This window comes from Bos grunniens, chromosome 22 (genome assembly GCF_055505025.1).
Source record: "Bos grunniens cultivar Pamir isolate PY7600 chromosome 22, Bosgru_T2T1.0, whole genome shotgun sequence".
In the NCBI taxonomy this organism is placed as follows: domain Eukaryota; kingdom Metazoa; phylum Chordata; class Mammalia; order Artiodactyla; family Bovidae; genus Bos; species Bos grunniens.
In genome coordinates this window covers 33,240,754-33,264,077 of record NC_141186.1, presented here as the reverse complement: position 1 = coordinate 33,264,077, position 23,324 = coordinate 33,240,754, and the positions used below count along the sequence as shown (strand labels likewise).

The following is a 23,324-nucleotide window of genomic DNA, read 5'->3' as shown; positions in this document are numbered from 1 at the left end:
GCATTCTTGCCCGGGAAATCCCACGGACAGAGAAGCCTGGCAGACTACAGTCCATAGGGTCAGAAAGAGTCGGACGCAACTAAAGTGAATTAGCACATACACAGAGGGTGATTTTAGAGGGTAGATGGTAATTTTAGATAACCAATATATACCATCACACTCCATTTCTGTTTGTTGTTGCAAACTCCATTTTTCTTTGTTGTTGCAAATGATAATAACAAAGAAACAACAATCCTAAAATTCAATGACTTAAATAAAATAAGAAGACTGTTTCCCCGCCATAAAATAGTCTGGAGATGTGAGATCCAGCCTGGTGGAGAAACTGTTCTCCATACCGTCTTTCGGATACCCAGGTCCCTGCTGTCTTGTCGCTTTGCTGTTACCTAGGCCCTGTCATCATCTGTAAGATCAAAGCTGGTTGCTACCCTCTCTGTATACCAGCTCAAAGAAAGGAGAAAGTAAGGACACCGGAGGTATGCAGTTTTCTTATAAAGAGAGTAAAATGAAAGCTGTACCCATCTCATCTCAGGAGCCTTTAATTCCATGGCCACCCCTACCTGCACAGAAACATAGGAAATTATTGATCTACTGGCCAGCCATATAGCCAATAAAAACTGGAAAACAGATTTCAGGAGGACCATCATTCTTCCCCGACTTTGTAGTATTTCTTTGTTTAGATGTACGTACTTTCCCAGGTGGCTCAGTGGTAAAGAATCTGCCTATGAATGCAGGAGACACAAGAGATGTGGGTCTGATCCTTGGGTAGGGAATATCCCCTGGAGTAGGAAGTGGCAACCACTCCAGTATTCTTGCCTGAAAAATTCCATGGACAGAGGAGCCTGGTGGGCTGCAGTCCATGGGGTCGCAAAGAGTCGGACACGACTGAGCGACTGAGCACAATCCCTGAATGACGACTGCCAGACATTGGACTCCCAAGGTCATTGTAGCAAATGACTCAGGAGAAGGAAAGTCATCATCCTACGTGTGGGAAATCTACAAGAAGCACTCAGGTACTGACAGTTCGAATGACCATGGTCTTGTAGGAAAGAGAGAAAATGACCTGCCCTTGTCATAAAAATGGGCTCCTGTGCCAGAAGTGTACAGTGTAAAAGTCAAATGACATGTGCCACAGTTTTTCAATGAACATTCTTTTCACCCCACATTTGTAAAGTCTGTTTATGTAAGATCATGGTTCTCGAAGTGTGACCCTTAGGAAGCAACAGCAGCACTACCTGTGAACTTAGAAATACAAACTCTTAGGCCCCATCCCAAACGTCTAAGGACAGAGACTCTAGAGGTGGGTCATCTATGTTTTAATGAATGCTCCAGGGGAATTTTGTTGCTTGTTTGAAATCCACCAATCTAAGACTGAAAGAAGCATATGTGAACTTACTAGCTATGTGACTTTAGGCAAGTAACCTCACCTCTTTTCCTGAATTCCTGCATCTGGGAAATATGGATAGAAATAGTGTTTGTTATTGTTACAATGCACATCAAAAGAGCTAAAATGTATAAAGTGCTTTTTAAAATGCTTCACATATAGTGTGTCCTCAAAAAGATACTGAAGATTATTGTAGCTGTTGTTGTCTTTATTCTCCTGACTTGTAATCTCACTAGTCTGTGGTCCAAAATGAGGTCATGGCTTTTAATATACGAGTGAAATGACTCTGAGACACGGTACTTCTTGCAGAGAGAATAATGTCTCTCTTCCTTCTCTGGGCCAATTCCCCCCTCATAATCACTTCAAGCCCCAAAAAATGCTTTTTAAAGTCTGGCAGTCATTGACCCCAGCAGCAGCTAAACAGATTGACTGAACAGTTCATTTATAGAAATGAATGAATGATAAACCTACAAGAGTATCAACCAGAAGCTCAAGTCCAACCAAAATGGCTAATCATTTCCCAGCATTTGTCATTTTGAGCTCTCACTTTCATGGAGCAACGTGAGGTTGTGGGGAATTGGGGACAATGTCAAGAATCCCCAGCATTGGCACAGATCAGTCTAAGAGACCAAGGAAGTGGGTGAGTTAGGGGACAGAAGAGCTCTCACCACCCATAAGAAGCCATATATATATATGTATAAGCCCTAGCCAGCTTGAGCCGTTCCCACCAGGACCACCTCCCCAGAGCCTGCCCTCAGGTGCAGAGCAGAGAAGGCAGTCTGTAATCTTTTCCTTGACCAAAGCTTTGTCTGCTGCTGCTGCTAAGTCGCTTCAGTCGTGTCCGATTCTGTGGGAGCCCATGAACGGCAGCCCACCAGGCTCCCCCATCCCTGGGATTCTCCAGGCAAGAACACTGGAGTGAGGACAAAAAAGAACAAAATAAAGGGAAGCATTTTTCCTCCCTGCTTTGACAGTGAACTTGAAGTCTGAGGACCCTTCTGAGCTGCACAATAAGGATGCTTGTAGCCTAATTACCTGGAATTGAGAAATGGGTTCTTTTTACATTCAGTCATCCTCAGCACTATGGTTACAGCTTTAAGATTTTGAGGGTTTTCGGATTGGTCACACTACTGGTTTTTACAGTCTCGCTCTCTTTTTTTAAATTGAGATAAAGTATTATATTAGCTTTAGATGTACAACATAATGGTTTGATATATGGATATATTGCAAAATAAGTGTATAATATTGTGTTTTAGATGTACAATGTAATGGTTTGATATATGTATATATAGCAAAATAACTACACCACAATAAGTGTAGTTAATATCCACCACCACACATAGTTACAATTTGTTTTCTTTTTTCCTATGACGGGAACTTCTAAGACCTAATCTCTCAGCAACTTTCAAATATATTATACAGTATTATTACCTATGGGGCTTCTCAGGTTGCTCAATGGTAAAGAATCTGTGTGCCAATGCAGGGGCCACAGGGGACCATGGGTTCAATCCCTGGGTCGGAAAGATCCCCTGGAGGAGGGCATGGCAATCCATTCCAGTATTCTTGCCTGGAAAATCCTTTGGAGAGAGCATCCTGATGGGCTACAGTCTATGGGGTCACAAAGAGTCAGACGCGACTGAGTGGCTGAGTGTGTACACATGCATTATTACCTATAGTCACCGTGTGGTACACTACTCCCCAGAATTTATCTTAGACCTGAAAGTTTGGACCTTTTGACCATAAAGTCTCCTTTGTTTTTTTTAAGTGTGATGGAACCGTGTAGGCAGGAAGAGATAAAATGTATCTTGAACAAGTGATACCCACTAAATAAGTGAGAAAAGTAGAGCTGAACCTCACTCAAGCCACAGTTTAGTAATCTAAGAGGAGTCAGGTGTTTTTTTTCAAGAGATCTCATCATATTACAAAATTTGGGGAATCTGTTCTTTATCTCCCTGCTATCTGCCCCACTCCACCCTACCAGAAGTCAGGTCCCTGGTTTCCCTTTGGGAGCTTCATCCCTTATCCTTTCTCATCACGTGTGTCAGGTGGGGTTCACCTCACGCTTTTATTCCCATAGTCTCTGATAGGCCTAAGTCAAGAGACTGGCTCAAGAATGAACATCTAACCACATCAGAGCCACTAAGATGCAAGAACCATGTTGGAGGGAGAAAGAATGTTTCCAGGAATGAGCAGCTCTGGCTTTCTCAGTCCCTATAAAGGGAGGCGTGAGGAGATGAAACCTAGTTCTGCTGCAGAGATACTGCTGCCATTACAACGTGCTCAGTCGCGTCCGACTCTTTGTGACCCCGTGGACTGTAGCGCACCAGGCTCCTCTGTCCATGGGATTGTTCAGGCAAGAATACTGGAGCGGGTTGCCATTTCCTTCTCCAGGGAATTTTCCCGACCCAGGAATCGAACCCGCGTCTCCTGTGCCTCCTGCATTGGCAGATGGATTCTATACTACTACTACTCAGCCACCTGGGAAATCCTTACAGAGCAGGAATGGTTGCTAAAGGCAAATGCAGAGCCCAAAGATGAAGGGCATTGATGGCAGGACAGAGGAGAGCCACTCAGGTGCTGGTGACAGTGTTTGTGCCTTTGTTTCTATATTGACATATAGTTGATGTATAATGTTACATTAATTTCTGATGTACAGCAAAGTGATTCAGGTATACATATATATGTAACATCCTTTTTCATATTCTTTTCCATTTTGGTTTATCACAGGATATTGTATATAGTTCTTTGAGCTATTTAGTAGGACCTTGTTGTTTACCCATTCATTGCATCTGCTAATCCCAAACTCCCATTCCATCCCTCTCCCCACCCTCCACTTGGCAATCACAAGTCTGTTCTCCATGTCTGTGCTTCTGTTTCATGGATACGTTCATTTGTGTCATATTTCAGATTCCACATATAAGTGATGTGACATGGTATTTGTCTCTTTCTGACTTAGTTCACTTAGTATGATGATCTCTAAATCCACCCATGTCTATACCTTTGAATGAAACCTCATCTGAAATATACTGCAATATACTACTGAAATATACTACTCTCTAGAGTAGTCTTTTCCGTTGTGTGGTCCCTGCATCAGCAGAGTTAGCCTTAGCTGAAAACTTGTTAGAAATGCAAACTGTTGGGTACCTACTGCAGACTTCCTGAATCAGAGCTCTGTGTGGAGTTCCACAATCTACATTTTAATGAGCTTTCTGGGTGATCTGAATTCACACTAAAGTTTAAGGAGCACTGCTGTTGACCTATGGAGTAAGCTATTAGAAAATCAGCTAGTCTAACTCAAGTACAATTATTCCAGAGTTCTCAGTGCTACAGGCCAGTCTTTGCATTTCTTATTAAATCTGGTCTGAATTTGGGTTTTATATTCCTCATCCTTGCTTTAATATTTTTTTGTTGCAATAGTTGGAAAATCAAGTGAACTGCCTAAATTAGAATCCTTGCTTATATTTCCAAAACTCACTGACATATGTTGATTTCTCTTCCTCGGGACAGCTCTCGGAAGGACAGCAAGGATGTTCAGTATGCAAACTCCTCATTGTAGGGAATAGAAAACCGAAGTGCCATCCCGTAAACCTCCTGGCTGGCTAAAATTCTGGTCTGGTTCTTTCTGCCATACGTGGCTGCCTGTGTGACTCAGTAATTAGACCCAGAGGCGATAGAGTCGCGCCAACCCGGCTTTATGTCCCGACTCTGCTACACGGGAGCATTCTAGCTTTTGTGTCTTGGTTTCTTCATCTGTGAAATGACGAAAACAGTTCTCCTTCCTTGAGATGCCTAGTGTGAGGGATCTATGAGAATTAGTATGGGACGGGCCAAGCACTGGGCAAATGGTCAATAAACGGTATTTATTCAGAATACTATTATCAAATCCATCATTGCTACCACACTATAAAATGCAGCGGCTGCACCCACAGCAGACTGCAGCCAGCCAAAGAGTGTTATCTGGGAGAAGCAGCACCTCGACCCTGCATGAAGTTATCCAGCCAGCTGATTTCCAGGAGCCATCTGAATTCTCTCGGCCAATCACCCTAACTCAAGCGCCTGCAATCAGCATCACAATGTAATCTCTCTCTTCAGCTTCCCATCAGAAGCTGTGTTCCTAAACCTCATCTTCCCCTTTCAGGCCTCTGTCTTCTGAAGGGAGCGAGGCTGCTGGTGATTAGGAGTTGTTTAAATTGCCATAAAAACAAGGAAAGATTTCTCATTCTCACTAAAGAAGTCATCTGCTTGAATCAGTGGGTGTCTCTCTCATTTCCATGGATGCTTAATTCAAGTCTGGTCCACACGGAGGATGGTGGTTTATTAAGGATTATGACTTCCTCCCTCCTCTGGGCCGTCTAGACAGTGTGCTGCTCTGGAAGGGGAAGACTCTATATTAGGTGCAGTAATATTTTTATAATCGCATTTCTCTTGCCTGGCTCTCAATAATCGACCTGGCCATTCAGCATGACCACGACTTAAGTCACACACCAGGGACATTTTCCTGAGAGATCTTGTTTGGAGCAGCATCTTGTAGCCCCATGAATAAAATGGATCTCTGTTTAATAACTGCCCGAGTTCAAGTTCCAGCTTTGCCACTTAATACCTGTGTGACTATAAGGAATATATTTAGCCACTTGGGGCATCAGTTTACCCATCTTTGAAATGGGTATAACAGAACCTATACATAGGACAATGATTACAGAATGTAACGTTTATTAAATCTTTCAGTGAATAAAACTTAATGAATATCCCACTCACACCTATGGATAGATCAACTAAACAGAAAATTAACAAGGAAACACAAACTTTAAACGATACAATAGACCAGTTAGACCTAATTGATAGCTACAGGACATTTCATCCCCCCCCCCAAAAAAAAAAGACTGCTCACTATGGCAATTATTGAAGCTGACTTAGGGTGACATAGAGGCTTATTTCCCTTTACCCTTCTGAGTTCTTAGCTGAGGATCTCTGTAAGAAATGACAGAATAGCAGGACAAAATCAAACAGAAGTTTATTAACATAAAAAAGTAAATAAAATAAAATAAAAAGGAAGCAAATTCTAACACAGATTACAACATAGATAGACCTTGAAAAAAATAAAATAAAATAAAAGGTCATAGATATTTTTCTTTAAAAAAAAAAAAACTTAATGAATAATATTTGCCTTTTACTAAGAACCTACTTTGTGCCAGACTTCATATTCAGCACTTCACATTTAACAGATAAATTTATCCCTAACATAAATCTCTGTAGTAGTATGATAGTAGTAATAAACAATAACAACAATATTAATAATAATGACAGAAATAATAATGATAATAATATGTGCACTTGGCACTATTGTGCTGTGTTTCATCTCACAAAACCTTGTTAATGAGATTCTGTTATAATCTCCATTCTATAGATGGGTAAACTGAGACACAGAAAGAGTAAGTGTCTAGCCCAAAGCCACACAGATAGTAAATGGCAGAGTTAGAATTCAAATTCCATCCTCCCTAACTCCAGATCCCAAGCTTTCAATTGCCCACCTATTCAGAGCCACAGAAATATTGCATCATAAAATGAAAATGTCAGTGTTCAAACTTTCTAGACACATGAGATAGATCAAAAATGTCAATATCATTGTTTTTCCTCTAGGTAAATAATTCCAAATGAGACACATAAATGGAATGGAGGATTGTAAAGCTTCCTAACTGGCGGTGATGCCAACCTTGTATGCTCCGTGAAAACGAGGGATTATTTTCCAAGTGAAAAATGACTCCATTAGTAACAGGTTTTTAAAACTATAGAGTCAGCACCTTTCAGAAGATACTCAGGTGGGTAATAAAAAAAAAAAAAAAGTAGAGGCTTTTATAGCATCCAATTACATGACAAGTGAATTACATTTAAAGATATTGGAAAAAAAATAAGCAATTTCAAATGTGAAATGAGGAGTGTGAGCAACTGTAACTAGTCCTCATATTAAGTTCTTTCCAAGCCCTTGGGGGAGATGAAGAAGTCATAAAGGAGAGCTATGTAACCTGACTTGAACTTGATAAGTCTGCATGTAAGTAAGCGATGTGTCTGATGACCAGAGACAGAGGGAAGTCTAAGGCTGGTGATGAGAGTCATCACTCATCTGCTACCCACTGTGTGCCTGTTGTTCAGTCACTCAGTCATCTCCGACTCTCTGCAAACCAATGGACTATAGTTCGCCAGGCTCCTTTGTCCATGGGATTGTCCAGGCAACAATACTGGAGTGGGTTGCCATTTCCCTCTCCAGGGGAATCTTCCTGACCTAGGGATTTAACCCACATCTCCTGCATTCTGTGTAAAGTCCTTCCCGATATCCTGTTCTGGTCCTTCCTAAAGTACTTCAGGGGGAACCCTTATGAGCTCCATTTTGCAAATGAGGAAACTGGAACTGGGAGACAGTAAGCGACTTTGCCAATAGTCACTACTGCCTGGTAAGGGGGAAACTGGGGTTCATGGCTGGGGTCTGTGTACTTGAGAATCAGCATGCTTCCCACTGCATCATGCTGCCTTTCTCAAAAGAGACCACAGGAAAGAAATTCTAGGATTTGAAGGTGCAAGGTAAATGACTTCTTATCTTGTTTGCCTGCTGTCATATTTAGGTAGAGTTATAATTTTTTGATGGAGACAAATTGAAGCCTTGCTATTAGGATACTTAAGAAAGGATAGTCTAATGAGAAAGATTAGGACAAATCTCTTCTGGGACTAAGTTCAAGAGAAACATTTATGTATTTATCTTTATATCTTAATGTTTTATGCCAAGCTGGTGTAAAGTACATGCTTCATGGATGTTCACTCAGTTGGCTTGAATTCTGTTCTTTTAATTCACAAACCCCTTAGGTAGAGCCAAATATATTTTCTTTACGTTTCTTGAACTCTGGGAGAATGTCTGGCATTTCTTTGGTACCCACTTCTGCCCTCCAAAATACCATGGTAAGCACGTTGGTGCTCATGTCAACACAATGAATACAGACCCTGTGGGATATTCAGTTATGTTTACTTTGAGTTCAGCATCTGCACTTTGAGGGACCTGAAGTGGACCTTGATACCAACCTGCATCAAAATACTAGCTGTGTTCTTGGAAATCCTGATTATGGAGGATTGAGAGACTAAAGATTAAAATTTTTAAAGTAAGACTGTACTACAAATCTATATACAGAAAGAAGAAAAGAATGGTTTAACTCTCCCTTCTTCTTGGAATCTTGAAATTAAAATCATTGTTGTATTCACCCTTATGTAGTATTATTTTAGTGGCCTGAACAACTGGCCAGAAATTTATTTAAGAGAATTGTCTTTCTTTGGGGTTAGGAATGTTATTTTGGTTTGTCTAGAACTGCTTTTCATTCTTCTGTGGTCACACGATTCTAGTGATGTTGGGGGTATTGGAGGACAGAGGTGTCTAAAAAATCAGGGGTAGCTTCTAGATTCTTATAGTGGAGGAAGGTAGGCAAATTAATAGTTCCCCAGAGATATCTATGTCCTAATTGCCCAAAACCTGTGGATGTGTTACCTCCATATGGCAAACAAGATTTTGCAGATTTTTAAGGGTTTAAGATGGTTAACTTAAGAGTCTTGAGATGGGAACATTTTCCTGGATTATCCAGGTGGGCTCAAGCACAGTGATCCTTCTATTAATAAGCTGGAGACAGGGTGTTAGAGTCAGAGAAGGAAATGTAATGATGGAGTGGAGGTCAGCATGATGCAGTTGCTCACTTAGAAGACAAAAGAGAGGCACAAGCCAAGAAATGAGGGCAGCCTCTAGAAGCCATGAAAGTCAAGGGACAGTTTCTTCCCCTAGAGCCTCCAGAAGGAATAAATTGAGGCTTCTGACCTCTGGTAGTGTAACATACTACCTTTGTATTGGTTAAGCCACCTAGTTTGTGACAATCGTTACAGGAGCCATAGGAAACTAATACAGAGACTAAGTTCCTCATCTACAGCTTCTACCAGAGACGGGTGTTTCCTGATGGAAGTTTCAGAAAACATTCTACCTGATTGGAAGCCAACATAGTATCTTTGACTACTTATGATTTACCTTAGGGTTTCTAAACCTCTTTAACCTCAGCACTATTAACATTCTGGCTCGGTAACTCCCTGTTGTGGAGCCGTCCTGTGTATTGCAGGATGCTAAGCGCCACCCCTTGCTTCTATCCGTAGATGAGAATAGTACCTCTCCTTCTCAATCATGATGATCGGTAATGTCTCTGGGCATTTCCAAAGACCCCCTGTGGAGAGGAAGAGCAGCAAAACTGCCCTCAGACTGAGAACCACTGCTCTCATTTGATCATATGCTCCTTGATTAAAAACTTGCTGGTGACAGTGAGCAAGCCATCTTTCTCCCATGATTCTAATTCATAAATTAGCCAAAGCCTATGACACACAAACGGAGAAGGCAACAGCACCCCACTCCAGTACTCGTGCCTGGAAAATCCCATGGATGGAGGAGCCTGGTAGGCTGCAGTCCATGGGGTCGCTAAGAGTCGGACACGATTGAGCGACTTCACTTTCACTTTTCACCTTCATGCATTGGAGAAGGAAATGGCAACCCACTCCAGTGTTCTTGCCTGGAGAATCCCAGGGACGGGGGAGCCTGGTGGGCTGCCGTCTATGGGGTCACACAGAGTCGGACACGACTGAAGCGACTTAGCAGCAGCAGCAGCATGACACACAAAAGTCATTTTGCTGCTCAGTTACAAGGCAAAAAAATCCTTGCCTCTAGAATAGATAGAATAATCTCATGGCTTGTGCCAAGAGATCAGACAGGATTTCTTTGTGGATGAAACTCTGCTGATAACCCAGGGCAAGTTATTAATCTACTCAACCCAGCTAGCTAACACCTTAAGCCTGTTACTGTCAGTAAATGCCAGATAAAGTGTTTTATCAAATTGACTGAGGTGGCTTTGTGCCCCTCCTCTCCATTGGTAGAAGGTAATTGGAAATTCAATTCATAACTATTACTGGTTGAAAACTCCCCAAATGTATTGGTTTGAAATGTGGCAAATCTGACTAAAGGAGAAAATGAGCTCTGTGCCTCTTCTGGCTCCAAGACATAGGTGATGTTACACATGGAAGCAAGAGCAGATCCAGAGAGCCAGTTTTCCCTTCTTTGAGTTGACATGTCTGCCAAAGGATGCCTGAATTCAGGGTTAAGGGAATGGAGAGAGAACTGAATCCAGTTTATTTTCCAAAATAAATTCATATCATGCCATGGATACGTTTGGCAGAGATGAGGTGGTCAAAAACAGCAAAAGGATAAGAGAATAAATGGCCATGATAGAGGACCAGCTCAGATGGAAGGATAGGATGATGTTATAGACTGAATGTTTGCATCCTTTCAAAAATGCTTATATTGAAGCCCTAATCCCTGGTGTGATGGAATGTGGAGATGGGGGCCTTTGGGAGGTATTAGGTTTAGATGAGGTCATGAGAGTGGGGCCCTTAGGATGGAGTTAGTGTCCTTATAAGAAGAAAAGGAGACCAAATTTCTTTCTCTCTCCAACACATAAGGACACAGCAAATAGGTGACCATCTGCAAAGCAGGACAATAGCTCAAGAACCCAACCATGCTGGCACCCTGATCTTGAAGTTTGCCAGCCTCCAGAACTGTGGGAAGCAAAGGTCTATTCTTTAAGTCACCCAGTATCTGGTATTGTGTTGTCGCAGCTTGAGCAGACTAAAATGAACAATGGAACCACAGAAATTTTATCAGGAGCTAGAAAGATACCAACATGTTTGAGTCTTTTGGAGTGACCCCCACCATCAGCACCAAACATGAGACCTCTGGCTTTTTAATTAGTTTCTTGAATTTTATAAATGTGAAAATAATGTGCTATGTTGAAGACTAGATTCTCACTAGCTATATGAGTGCGGACAGATCTCTTTCTTGTTTCCCTTTTTTGGTTTCAATACTAAAATGGGAAAATAATACCAGCCTTGGAAAAGCATCAGAAGAAGAGAATGAAATCCTAAGTATGAGATTGATAGGTATATGATAGACACTCAGTAAAGATAAATCTCCTCTCCTTCTATCTAACCTCATCCTGATCAATTTAAAATAGGTCAAGCCTAAATTCAGCAGGTTCAGCTAGTATGTGAATGTGAATGAGGGTAAGTGATCATTTATACCCTATCTGGGTAATTACCAACCTACTGTACTCGAGTATGAAAAGTAGTTCTTGTCAGGGTCTCATTGTGGTAAATATCTGAAAGCATTGCTTTTGTAAACATGTCCTCTAGTCCCCCTTCTTCTGTTAATTGTACCTAGTTTCTCCTTTGAGAAGTCTCCTTTTTTTTACTCTTGGTCTACGAGTTTCAGTAGGAGTTGAAAACAGTGTCTCATACACACACACAGACACACACACACACACACACATAAATATCTTATTCCAGGAAAGAACCCTCCATGGGTCTGGGCAGTGAGTGTATTAATCATTACCCAAACCAGATCAGAATGAATTAACTGCAAGAATACTGTTCAGTTGGTTCAGTTCAGTCACTCAGTCATGTCCAACTCTTTGTGACCCATGGACTGCAGCATGCCAGGCTTCCCTGTCTGTCACCAACTCCCAGAGCTTACTCAAACTCATGTCCATCGAGTCGGTGATGCCATCCAACCATCTCATCCTCTGTCATCCCCTTCTCCCGCCTTCAATCTTTCCCAGCATCAGGGTCTTTTCCAGTGAGTCAGTTCTTTGCATCAGGTGGCCAAAATATTGGAGCTTCAGCTTCAGCATCAGTCCTTCCAATGAATATTCAGGACTGATTTCCTTTAGGATGGACTGGTTGGATCTCCTTGCAGTCCAAGGGACTCTCAAGAATCTTCTGCAACACCACAGTTCAAAAGCACCAAGCACGGTTCAACACCACCAAGTTCAATCTTGATTCTAGCTTGTGCTTCATCCAGCCTGGCATTTTGCATAATGCATTCTGCATATAAGTTAAATAAGCAGGGAGTCAATATACATCTTGACATACTCCTTTCCTGATTTGGAACCAGTCTCTTTTTTCATGTCCAGTTCTAATTATAGCTTCTTGACCTGCATAGAAATTTCTCAGGAGGCAGGTAAAGTAGTCTGTTATTCCCATCTCTTGAAGAAATTTCCACAGTTTGTTGTGATCCACGCAGTGAAAGGCTTTGGCATGGCTTTGGCTTTCCCAGTTGAAGTTGAACGGTTCTATGAAGACCTACAAGACCTTTTAGAAATAACACCCAAAAAAGATGTCCTTTTCATTATAGGGGACTGGAATGCAAATGTAGGAAGTCAAGAGATACCTGGAGTAACAGGCAAATTTGGCCTTGGAATACAGAATGAAGCAGGGCAAAGGCTAACAGAGTTTTGCCAAGAGAACACACTGGTCATAGCAAACACCCTCTTCCAACAACACAGGAGAAGACTCTACACATGGACATCACCAGATGGTCAATAACAAAATTAGATTGATTATATTCTTTGCAACCAAAGATGGAGAAGTTCTATACAGTCAGCAAAAACAATACTAGGAGCTGACTGTGGCTCAGATCATGAACTCCTTCTTGCCAAATTCAGACTTATATTGAAGAAAGTAAGGAAAACCACTAGACCATTCAGGTATAACCTAAATCAAACCACTTAAGATTATACAGAGGAAGTGACAAATAGATTCAAGGGATTAGATCTGATAGACAGAGTACCTGAAGAACTATGGACAGAGGTTCATGACATTGTACAGGAGGTAATGATGATCAAGAACATCCCCAAGAAAAAGAAAAGCAAAAAGGCAAAATGGTTGACTAAGGAGGCCTTACAAATAGAAGGGGAGTGAAAGGCAAAGGAGAAAAGGAAAGATATACCCATTTGAATGCCAGTTCCAAAGAATAGCAAGGAGATATAAGAAAGCCTTCCTCAGTGATGAATCCAAAGAAAGAAAGGAAAACAATAGAATAGGAAAGACTCTTCAAGAAATTTAGAGATACCAAGGGAATACTTCATGCAAAGATGGACACTATAAAGGACAGAAATGATATGGACCTAACAGAAGCAGAAGATATTAAGAAGAGGTGGCAAGAATACACAGAAGAACTATACAGAAAAGATCATCATGACCCAGATAACCACGACGGTGTGATCACTCATGTAGAGCCAGACATCCTGGAATGAGAAGTCAAGTGGGCCTTAGAAAGCATCACTACGAACAAAGTTAGTGGAGGTGATGGAATTCCAGCTGAGCTATTTCAAATCCTAAAAGATAATGCTATTAAAGTACTGCACTCAATATGACTGCAAATTTGGAAAACTCAGCAGTGGCCACAGGACTGGGAAATGTCAGTTTTCATTTCACTCCCAAAGAAAGGCAATGTCAAAAAATGTTCACACTACTGCACAATTGCACTCATCTCACAAGCTAGCAAAGTAATGCTCAAAATCCTTCAAGCCAGGTTCAACAGTATGTGAACTGTGAACTTCCACACATTCAAGCTTAGAAGAGGCAGATGAACTAGAGATCAAATTGCCAACATCTGCTGGATCATCAAAAAAGCAAGAGAGTTCCAGAAAAATACCTACTTCTGCTTTATTGACTATGCCAAAGCCTTTCACTGTGTGGATCACAACAAACTGTGTAAAATTCTTAAAGAGATGGGAATAACAGACCACCTTACCTGCCTCCTGAGAAATTTCTATGCAGGTCAAGAAGCAATAGTTAGAATTGGACATGGAACAACAGACTGCTTCTAAATCAGGAGAGGAGTATGTCAAGGCTGTATATTGTCACCCTGCTTATTTAACTTATATGCAGAGTACATCATGTGAAATGCCAGGCTGGGTGAACCACAAGCTGGAATCAAGTTTGTCAGGAGAATTATCAATAACCTCAGATATGCAGATAACACCATCTTTATGGCAGAAAGCAAAGAAGAACTAAAGAGCCTCTTGATGAAAGTGAAAGAGGAGAGTGAAAAACTTGACTTAAAACTCAACATTCAGAAAACTAAGATCATGGCATCAAGTCCCATTACTTTATAAGGGCAAATAGATGGGGAAACAAAGGAAACAGTGAGAGGCTTTATTTTTTGGGTCTCCAAAATCACTGCAGATGGTGACTGCAGCCATTAAATCAAAAGACACTTGCTCCTTGGAAGAAAAGCTATGAGCAGCCTAGACAACGTATTCAAAAGTCTTTGCCAACAAAGGTCCATCTAGTCAAGGCTATGGTTTTTCCAGTAGTCATGTTTGGATGTGAGAGTTGGACCATAAAGAAAGCTGAGCACTGAAGAACTGATGCTTTTGAACTGTGGTATTGAAGAAGACTCGTGAGAGTCCCTTGGATTGCAAGGAGATCCAACCAGTCCATCCTAATGGAAATCAGTCCTGAATATTCATCGGAAGGACTGATGCTGAAGCTGAAGCTCCAATATTTTGGCCACCTGATGTGAAGAACTGACTCACTGGAAAAGACCCTGATGCTGGGAAAGATTGAAGGCGGGAGGAGAAGGGGATGACAGAGGATGAGATTTTTGGATGGCATCACCAACTCGATGGACATGAGTTTGAGTAAGTTCTGGGAGTTGGTGACGGACAGGGAAGCCTGGCATGCTGCAGTCTATGGGGTCACAAAGAGTCGGACATGACTGAGTGCCTGAAATGACAGGTATTTCAGAACTTCACATTGGGATAAGTTCCCTGTGTTCAGAAATTTGTTTTCCCATCTAAAAGACTCTGCAGCTGCTGTTCAAATGCTATTACAATCATCCCAGGGCTAATTGGTTGGGCATGTGTACTGCTGACCAAACCCCCAGCACCACCTCCATATGCCTGGGAGGCTGACCACAGTCACTGTGTCAGTGCTAGTTGTAAAGAATTTTTACAGTCAGTCAAACAATGCCTCTGTCCCCCTGCAACTATTAAGGCTAAGTCATCCCTTTATAATAAACAACAAGCATTCTCTTTCTGTGTGACACTGAAGAAAGAATACAGAGATAGCCTTCTTTTTTTATTGGGATATACTTGTTTTACAATTTGTGTTAGTTTCTGCTGTACAAGGAAGTGAATCAGCTGTATGTATACATATAACCCCAGCCTCTACGATCTCCCTCCCACCCCCAAACCCACTCCATCCATCTAGGTTACCACAGAGCACCAAGGGGAGCTCCCTGTGCTATAGAGCAGGTTCCCATTGGCTATCTGTTTTACTGGTGGCATGCACATACATCAGTCTCAATCTCCGTCTCCCAATTTATCCCACCCCCATATCCATTCCATTTGTGTGTGCTCTATTCCTGCCCTGGAAATAGTTTCATCGGTACCATTTTTCTACATTCCACAGACATGCATCAAAATATGACATTTGTTTTTCTCTTTCAGACTTACTCCACTCTGTATGACACTCTAGGTCCATCCACATCTCTACAAATGACCTAATTCCACTGCTTTATATGGCTGAGTAATATTCCATTGTGTATAGGTACCACATCTTCTTTATTCATTCATCTGTCAATGGATGTTTTGGTAGCCTCATTTTACTTTAGCCAAAAATATTCCAACTGTTGCTTGCTGTCTTAATTCTGCAAACATGAAACAATAGAGGCTGCTTTTCTCCCTTCTACCCCAACCATTGTGTTTTCCAGAAGGTCCTACCAGCACATTTCCTATTTTAATAAGCATTTAAGATGCTTTCCTAATCACAGAGGGCAAAGAGACAGATAACAATAGGTGAAAAAAGAAAGGGAAGCAGAAGTATAAGTTCCAAATGATGTGCTGTCATGATTTGTGATAAATAAGGCAACATAGCATTTAGAAAGGAGAGCCACTAAGGAAAGGTTTCATTTTATTCATAAAATTTTCCTGATGTGAAAAAAAAGTAACTTTTTCTTGCTGCTTAGCTGCCAAGTAAACTTGGAGAAACATGTCCATAGGAATAGTGAATCCCTGGATACTGCCCTAGCCTGTGACATCACGATGTTGTTCATTGTTCAGTTGCTAAGTCATGTACAGCTTTTTGTGACCCCATGGACTGCAGCAAGCCAGGCTTCCCTGTCCACTATCTCCTGGATTTTGCTCAAACTCATGTCCATTGAGTCAGTGATGCCATCCAACCATCTCATCCTCTGCCACCCTTCTCCTCCTGCCCTCAATCATTCCCAGCATCAGGGTCTTTTCCAGTGAGTCAGCTCTTTGCATCATGTGGCCAAAATATAGGAGCTTCAACTTCAGTGTCAGTCCTTCCAGTGAATATTCAGAGTTGATTTCCTATAGCACTGCCTGGTTTGATCTCTTTGCTGTCCGAGATGAGCATAGATATTGCAATATCTGAGTCCATGATTGACATACCAAGCTAGACTTTCATGTCTACAATCAGTGTCTACCTTTCCATGAGTGGATATCCTTGCCATGAATTATATAAGATGAAGTCTACTGTGCTATTTTGGCAATATTTCTTAGGTACAATTTTTATTAATTTCTCTACATTAAGTCAAAAAATATTTCCAGAGTGAGTGACTATCCATCAAAAAGGTCTAGACTAGAAGAAGAAAAGAATTTAAAGACAGACATGATTAAGATGCCTCCAGAATTGCCTCCAGTTACACAAATGCTTGTGTAACTCCAGTAGCATTCTAACTTTATTAATTCTATGTCAGCAGGAACATAATGAAAAGAGTATCCTTTTTGAAATGAAAATATAAAGTGGATTTGGTCATTAGACATGTTCTTTTTCCTTAACACTGACTAATCCTGAAATCACTAACCTGGAAAGGAATCTACCTTGTGTCTGGAAACCAGAGACTACAGTTTCTAAGGGCACTGGGTCTCTCTCCCTATAGATCCCTTTCTGGTTTTTCCAGGGCTTCCTCTAAAGGTTTCAAAGCTAATTCAGTTCCTTCCTCCTAGATAAATGGGAAAGCAGGACTGAGGCTGCCATCAGCCTATGTCTCTTGAAACACATATGTTCCAAGTTCAAGAAACAACAACCATAAGCAGATTAAGGTGCCTGTGGGTCTCATTTCCACATCCCAAGAGACTCTGATGGCCAAACCTGGGCCAGGTGTTTGCCTTATCCAGAGGGTGGATAAGATCCAGTCACCTTATCCAGAGGGTGACACCAGGAAACACAAACCCTGTCGTTAATAACCACAGGGTTATTCTAGAAGTAAGGCCAAATCACAGATGGTAGCTTTTCAAAAGCCGTCTCTGTCATTCCATATTCAAAGTCCCCATTCCTTTCTGTGCTCCTCTGCTCCCTTGCCATCCGTAGCTAATTACACTTGTGGCAACTGCCCTCCAAATCCTAGCCTGGAGAAAGCTTGTTTCCCTTTAAGAAGAGCTTAGCCAAATGGTGCTTTTCCCAATGCAGATTTTATACAAACAGGCCCTGAAATTTAAAAGGAGTCTTTAAACCCCATTAAATAACACAGTTTCTTAGCAGGAATATCTCCTGGGACGGGATGTCTGCTATTCAAATGCCATGTTATGACAAGCATGACAGACTTGATGGGGATCTGTTCTGACTCATGACATCCCTTAAATTAGGTTAGGTAGAATGTGTGCAGGCATTCTAAGAAAATCTCCTCAGGGCCCCAGCCCTATTATTTTTGTTAATAGCTCTGAATTATGACTGCCTTCTCCTAGGGCCAATAAACCCTCTTTCCATACTGGCTACATCATGGAATGTTTTTACTACCTGATACCTTACTAGCAAAGCCAGTAGGGCTACCACACATTAAATATTAATTTACTATCGTATTTCTTCTCCTCTCCCTCTCTTCTTCCAATAGGCCAGAGTCAGCTTGCCCCACCTAAACTTTAACTTCTGCAAATGTTACAAGGGGCCCTCGAACTTTCACTAAAGAAAAGAGTGCTGGGATGCCTTCTAATCCCCACCTTCTGTCTCAAACTTGAATTGCACTTGCTATTTCTTTGGGGGCAAAGGCTCAACTTGCCAGGGATCATTATTGGTTATATTGGCTCTCGGATCCAATTTAGTGCATCCAGTCCACGTATCACTGTAATGTTAATCTACCTCTTTATATGCTTTTCCAGGAGATTTGAGGCAGGACTTGTTCAGATATAAGTCATCAGGGCTGAGTTTCTGTCTGTCTCTCAGTTCTGCTTTCCTGTCGGGCAGCTTTGTGAAGACACCTGAGAGCTGCAGTGTCACACGCTCCCAGCTTCAAGCCAGCAGCAGGCAAGAGTCAAATTTCCAGTAGAGCCAAAAAAAAAAAAAAATCCCAGAATTTCTGTTGATTTAGTTGCAGTCACTGTCATCAAGAGAATAAGATGCTCATTGGTCAAGCCCAGTACCTCGGTCTGCTCTTAGACCTTCTACAGCATGCCTCTCCCACTACCCCCACTATGTCAGTTTGGACAACTTAAAATGTCTCCAGACATTGCCAAGTATGTCCTAGGGAGCAAAAGGGACCTAGGTTCAAAATTATTGGCCTAGTCAACCTAGTTGAGTGGCCAACCTCTCCTTGGTTTGCTACAAAATAGCCATTCGGAATCCTGGAACTAACTCTGGCTCCTTAGCCTTCTTGGAAGCATCACTTAGAAGGAATCATTGTGTGTAAGAACCAGCCAGATTCTCAGGGCCCACCTCCAGAGACCATAACTTAGTAATCATGTGTGGAGTCATTGAATTTGAAGTTTTTACAGGATCTTTGAGACCCAGTTCCCAGTTCCATAGAGTACTCTTGGTCATTTTGCCACAAGTTCCTTCACTCAAGATCGATTTACTGAGCATGTACTATGCTAAGAATTGCTCTAAAAGCTGGAAATATCACTTCCTTCATTGAGCTTTCATTCTGTTGGGGGAGACAGACAATAAACATAATAAATAAGTAAATTATATAGTATAAAGAAATGTGGTAAATGACATGGGAAAACATCAAACCTAAATGGGGAGGGGGTAGTGGTAGAGTGGGAGTCCCAGGAGTGGACATAGTAGGGTAGACCAGGTGACCTCAGTGAGGGAGTAACATGTGAGCAGGCACTCGGAGGCCTGGAGGAAAAATACTCCAGCACGCATCTAAGGGAAGAGCAGATCAGGACAAGGGCAGCCAGTGCAAAGGCCTTGAGGTGGGTGTGTGCCTGATTTATTGAACAAGTACCAAGGAGATGACATGGTTGAAGCAGAGTGAGCAAGAGACAGAGGATGAGGGGATAAGAGTTAAGAGTAAATGTGGGGGTGGGGTGGGAAGACTATCACACAGAATCTTGAAAAAAACTATATGGGCTCCATACAATGCAAAGTGATAAAAGAAATTTTCACATATTGCAAGGTAAGGAAGTCATTCTGGCTTATATATGAGTTAACTTGAATTTTATGCTAATTAAAAGAGCCTGCTTGTAGCCTATCAAACATACATTGTACATCTACTTTAATTATTAGTGAAAAGGGCATACTAACCAAAAGTAAAGAACATCTGTGTTAAAAAGTAAAAATTAAATGCCTCTCTTCCTGGGACACCAGTGCTGTATTCCTTTGATGATAGGAGTCCCTTCCCAGGCGCCATGGCCATACTGACTCGCTGTATACATACAGATCTGTTGTTGTTGTTGTTGTTTTCATTTTAACTTTGAAGAAATGTAACCCTGATTCTTTAATATTTGTTCCGACAAAATATAAAACGATGCTTCTCAGAAGTAGTTTCTCAGAGTCATCTGGAAAGCAGCCTTCCAGCCTAGTCTTCAGTTGCTGTTAAGTGGCTCAGTCATGTCCAACTCTTTGTGACCCCATGGACTGCAGCATGCCAGGCTTCTCTGTCTTTCACCATCTCCTGAAGTTTGCTCAAACTCATGTCCTCTGAGTCAGTGACGGCATTGAACCACTCCATTCTCTGTCACCCTCTTCTCCTCCTGCCCTCAGCCTTTGCCAGCATCAGGGAAAGTTGACTGTTTGCATCAGGTGACCAAAGTACTGGAGCTTCAGCATCAGTCCTTCCAGTGAATAGTCAGGGTTGATTTCCTTTAGGATTGACTGGTTTGATCTCCTTGCTGTTGAAGGGCCTCTCAAGAGTCTTCTCCAGCAACACAAGTCAGAAGCATCAATCCTCCAGTGCTCAGCCTTCTTTATGGTTTAATTCCCACATATATGCATGACTAATGGAAAACAATAGCGTTGACTATACCGTAGTTTGGCTCAAATAATAGCCTTTTCTGGTCTTATTATTGATTGTGTTAGGTACCTAGAATAGGAAAAAGGAGTCCAGAATGGCAGTGGCTAAAAGACAAAGAAGGGAAAAGCCCACGAAAATAGAACAAAGGAAGGTCTGAGAACCAGAGTGAGAGCCTCATGTGAAACAAACAGCCCTCCTGGCTAGCCCAGTTTACATAGGGCAGGCTCACGGGGAGGAGAAAAAACATATAAAAAGAGGAGCCAAATTTGAGCTGCTGGCTTCTCTTAGTATATTTTGGGTTGGCCCACCCTCACTCCTCGAGGATGTATTTTCCTTTGCTTGCCAAATAAAACATCTGTAACACCAAGCCTTAACACTGGTCCATTCATTGCTTCAAATTTTTGCTGCAGTGAGAACCGAGGAAACTACAAACTCCCTGGACAATTGTGTGTTGACTGTTTTCATCGACAGAAACTATGAACATGTTTTGAGCAGAGATGTGACATGATTTGACTTACATCACGTTGTAGAGTTTGAAATATTTTATGGGGATCAAAGACGGAAAAAGCCAGACTAGTGAAGACGTTATGAGACAGGAGAACAAGGAATTCATTGGTGACATCAGTGAGAGTGCATTCAGTGCAGTGGTGTGGGCAAAAGCCTGGAAAGACTGGTTGAACTGTTTCGGAGCCAAAGTGCTGCATGTGATGCGTGTTTGCATTAATAATTCTTAGAGGAGTTTTGCTCAAATAGACCCAAAAAGTGATGCTCCAAAGGGAAGGAGCAATGGGATCTAGGAGACTTTTAGGGTGGGAAGGATGTCTGTAGTTTTATGAAGCTGGGAGCAATCTAAGAAGAAACAGACGCTCTGATGATGTAGGACGAGAGACTCGCGAGCTGCTGAGTGCGTTTGTGAGCGTGAGAGCAAACACGTGCTCATGTGCGTGAGGGAGTTGTGGCCTTGGGACAAAAGTGTGGTCCGCTTGCCTACCATGATGACAAGAAGACGATGAAGGTGAGTCAGTGTCACAGTGGATGTTTGTGGAAGTCCTCTTGTTAACTCTTTAATCTTCTCAAAGGCGGGAATGCCTTGATCATTAGCTAAGAATGATGAATGGGAAAAGGGAAGAGATGTCAGAAAGCAAATGGGAGACAGAGCCGATGTGGTACTAGTGCCAGGAGTGCAGTTCACACGGGAAGAATGGTCAAGGGGTAGGAAAGTGGGAGAGTCACTTTCTGCCATGTTGTGTTGACTGGAGGCTGGGAACAGGTAACTTCTTCAGCACTGGGCTTTGGTTTAGGAATGTTTTCAAGACACATTAAGGAATTCACTGAGTCTTAACAAAGTATGGAGGAGAGGACAAACCCTGGCAGACAGAACTGAAATTGGGAGACACATGAGAAAAATATCTTGCTGGACTGTTATGTCTAAGTTTGATATTGGCATTGTACTCAATGTTCTTAATCCTCAGGTATGTAAAGTGTTTTCTTTCTTGCCCTCTCATCCCCAACATTTTTTCAAGGTGGGGCAGGGAGAAACTGAGAAGGTATCTGAAAGCCATTGAACCTCTCCGGAGAACAGCTGCTATAAATCATCGGCTGCTGTTCCAGCATTAAACTGGCAGTGTTGGGAAAACGTGTCGTTTACAGTGAGGATGCTTGTAATCTTCTGGTCACTGTGTGTTGAATAATAGATAGGTGACTATCCCTTCAGCAAAGAAAATAAGATGGAAATGCATTTTTCTAGAGTTATGCATTTTTCAGAAAAGGACTGAGCCATCGGCCCCTCAACATCAGCCTTGCATAAAAGAAGGCCCGACAGGATCAATTACGTTCACTTGTTGACTCATCCTATTAAAATGTCTTCAGGCCTCTAGGAGAAGATGAGCCCAAAATGCACCCTCATCAAAGAGAAAATTGATGGATGAAAATAGATCAGCCAGCCAAACTGGGTCTGAGAGGCAAGACTAGAGATTGGAAGGACTTAATTTGAAAATCACATAATACTGATGCTAAAAAGGAGCTGACTGTATCTTTCCATTTGTTCCCTTATGTCTTAAAAAAAAATACTTTTCTTCCTTAATGCCTTACAATGTATGTATCCAAATAGCTTTGTTTCTTTCAAAGTAGTTGCCTTTGCAGCTTAGCACTTATCCTAGTGCTGTTCACATGAGCTGCTTTTGATAACTTATGTGGAATCATTTTGCACCTCCCAGCATCCCAGTACATCTCCTTCCAGAGGGATTTACTTTCTAGAAACTATCAGGTGTTCTGAGTCAAGGGCTAACAAATAACATGGTGGATCAGATAGGAAATTTGAAATTTTAAAGAGGCCTGATTTTCTAGTAGAGTGTAAATTAAATCTACAATTTGCAAAGTTGATATGAGATGTAAAAAGTCACTAGTATGTAATTGTAGCCGCTTGTATCTGAATTTCCCCTTAATTAGAAATAGCTTTATGTCATTTTTTCTGCTTATGTCTTAAAATGTATACAGAAAACATACAGATCGAGTGTAATCTCACTGCCAAGAGGTAACTGTGATTTATGTTTTTGCATCTATCTTTTTAAATTTTTCTTTGTTCATGTAGAGTTCAAAATGAATACTTTTCTTTTGTAAATGGGATTATAATAATTTAGCTTGTCATTTATGTTAAATGAGTGCCATTCTCTGTCAGATATAGAACTAGACGTTTTTAATGGCTGCATGATGTTGTAGAGAGGATTCAAAATGTAACCAGCACCCTCCTGATGGACACTGAAGTGGTATCCAAAATGTTACTATTATAAACATTACCAGGAAGTTGCTGTCCTTCCCAATTCTGTTATTTACAAACAGGCCTTA

General features: G+C 41.6%; 1 protein-coding gene across 1 annotated transcript in view; it reads left to right on the top strand.

Moving 5' to 3' along the window:
* TAFA1 (TAFA chemokine like family member 1) overlaps window positions 1–23,050 on the top strand; it is a 601,276-nt gene extending 578,226 nt beyond the window's left edge. The window contains exon 5 of the mRNA XM_086366905.1: window positions 22,004–23,050. Coding sequence (XP_086223031.1) covers window positions 22,004–22,045 — 42 coding nt within the window. The 3' untranslated portion in view covers window positions 22,046–23,050. The remainder of the gene's footprint in view (window positions 1–22,003) is intronic.
* Window positions 23,051–23,324: the final 274 nt, after the last annotated feature.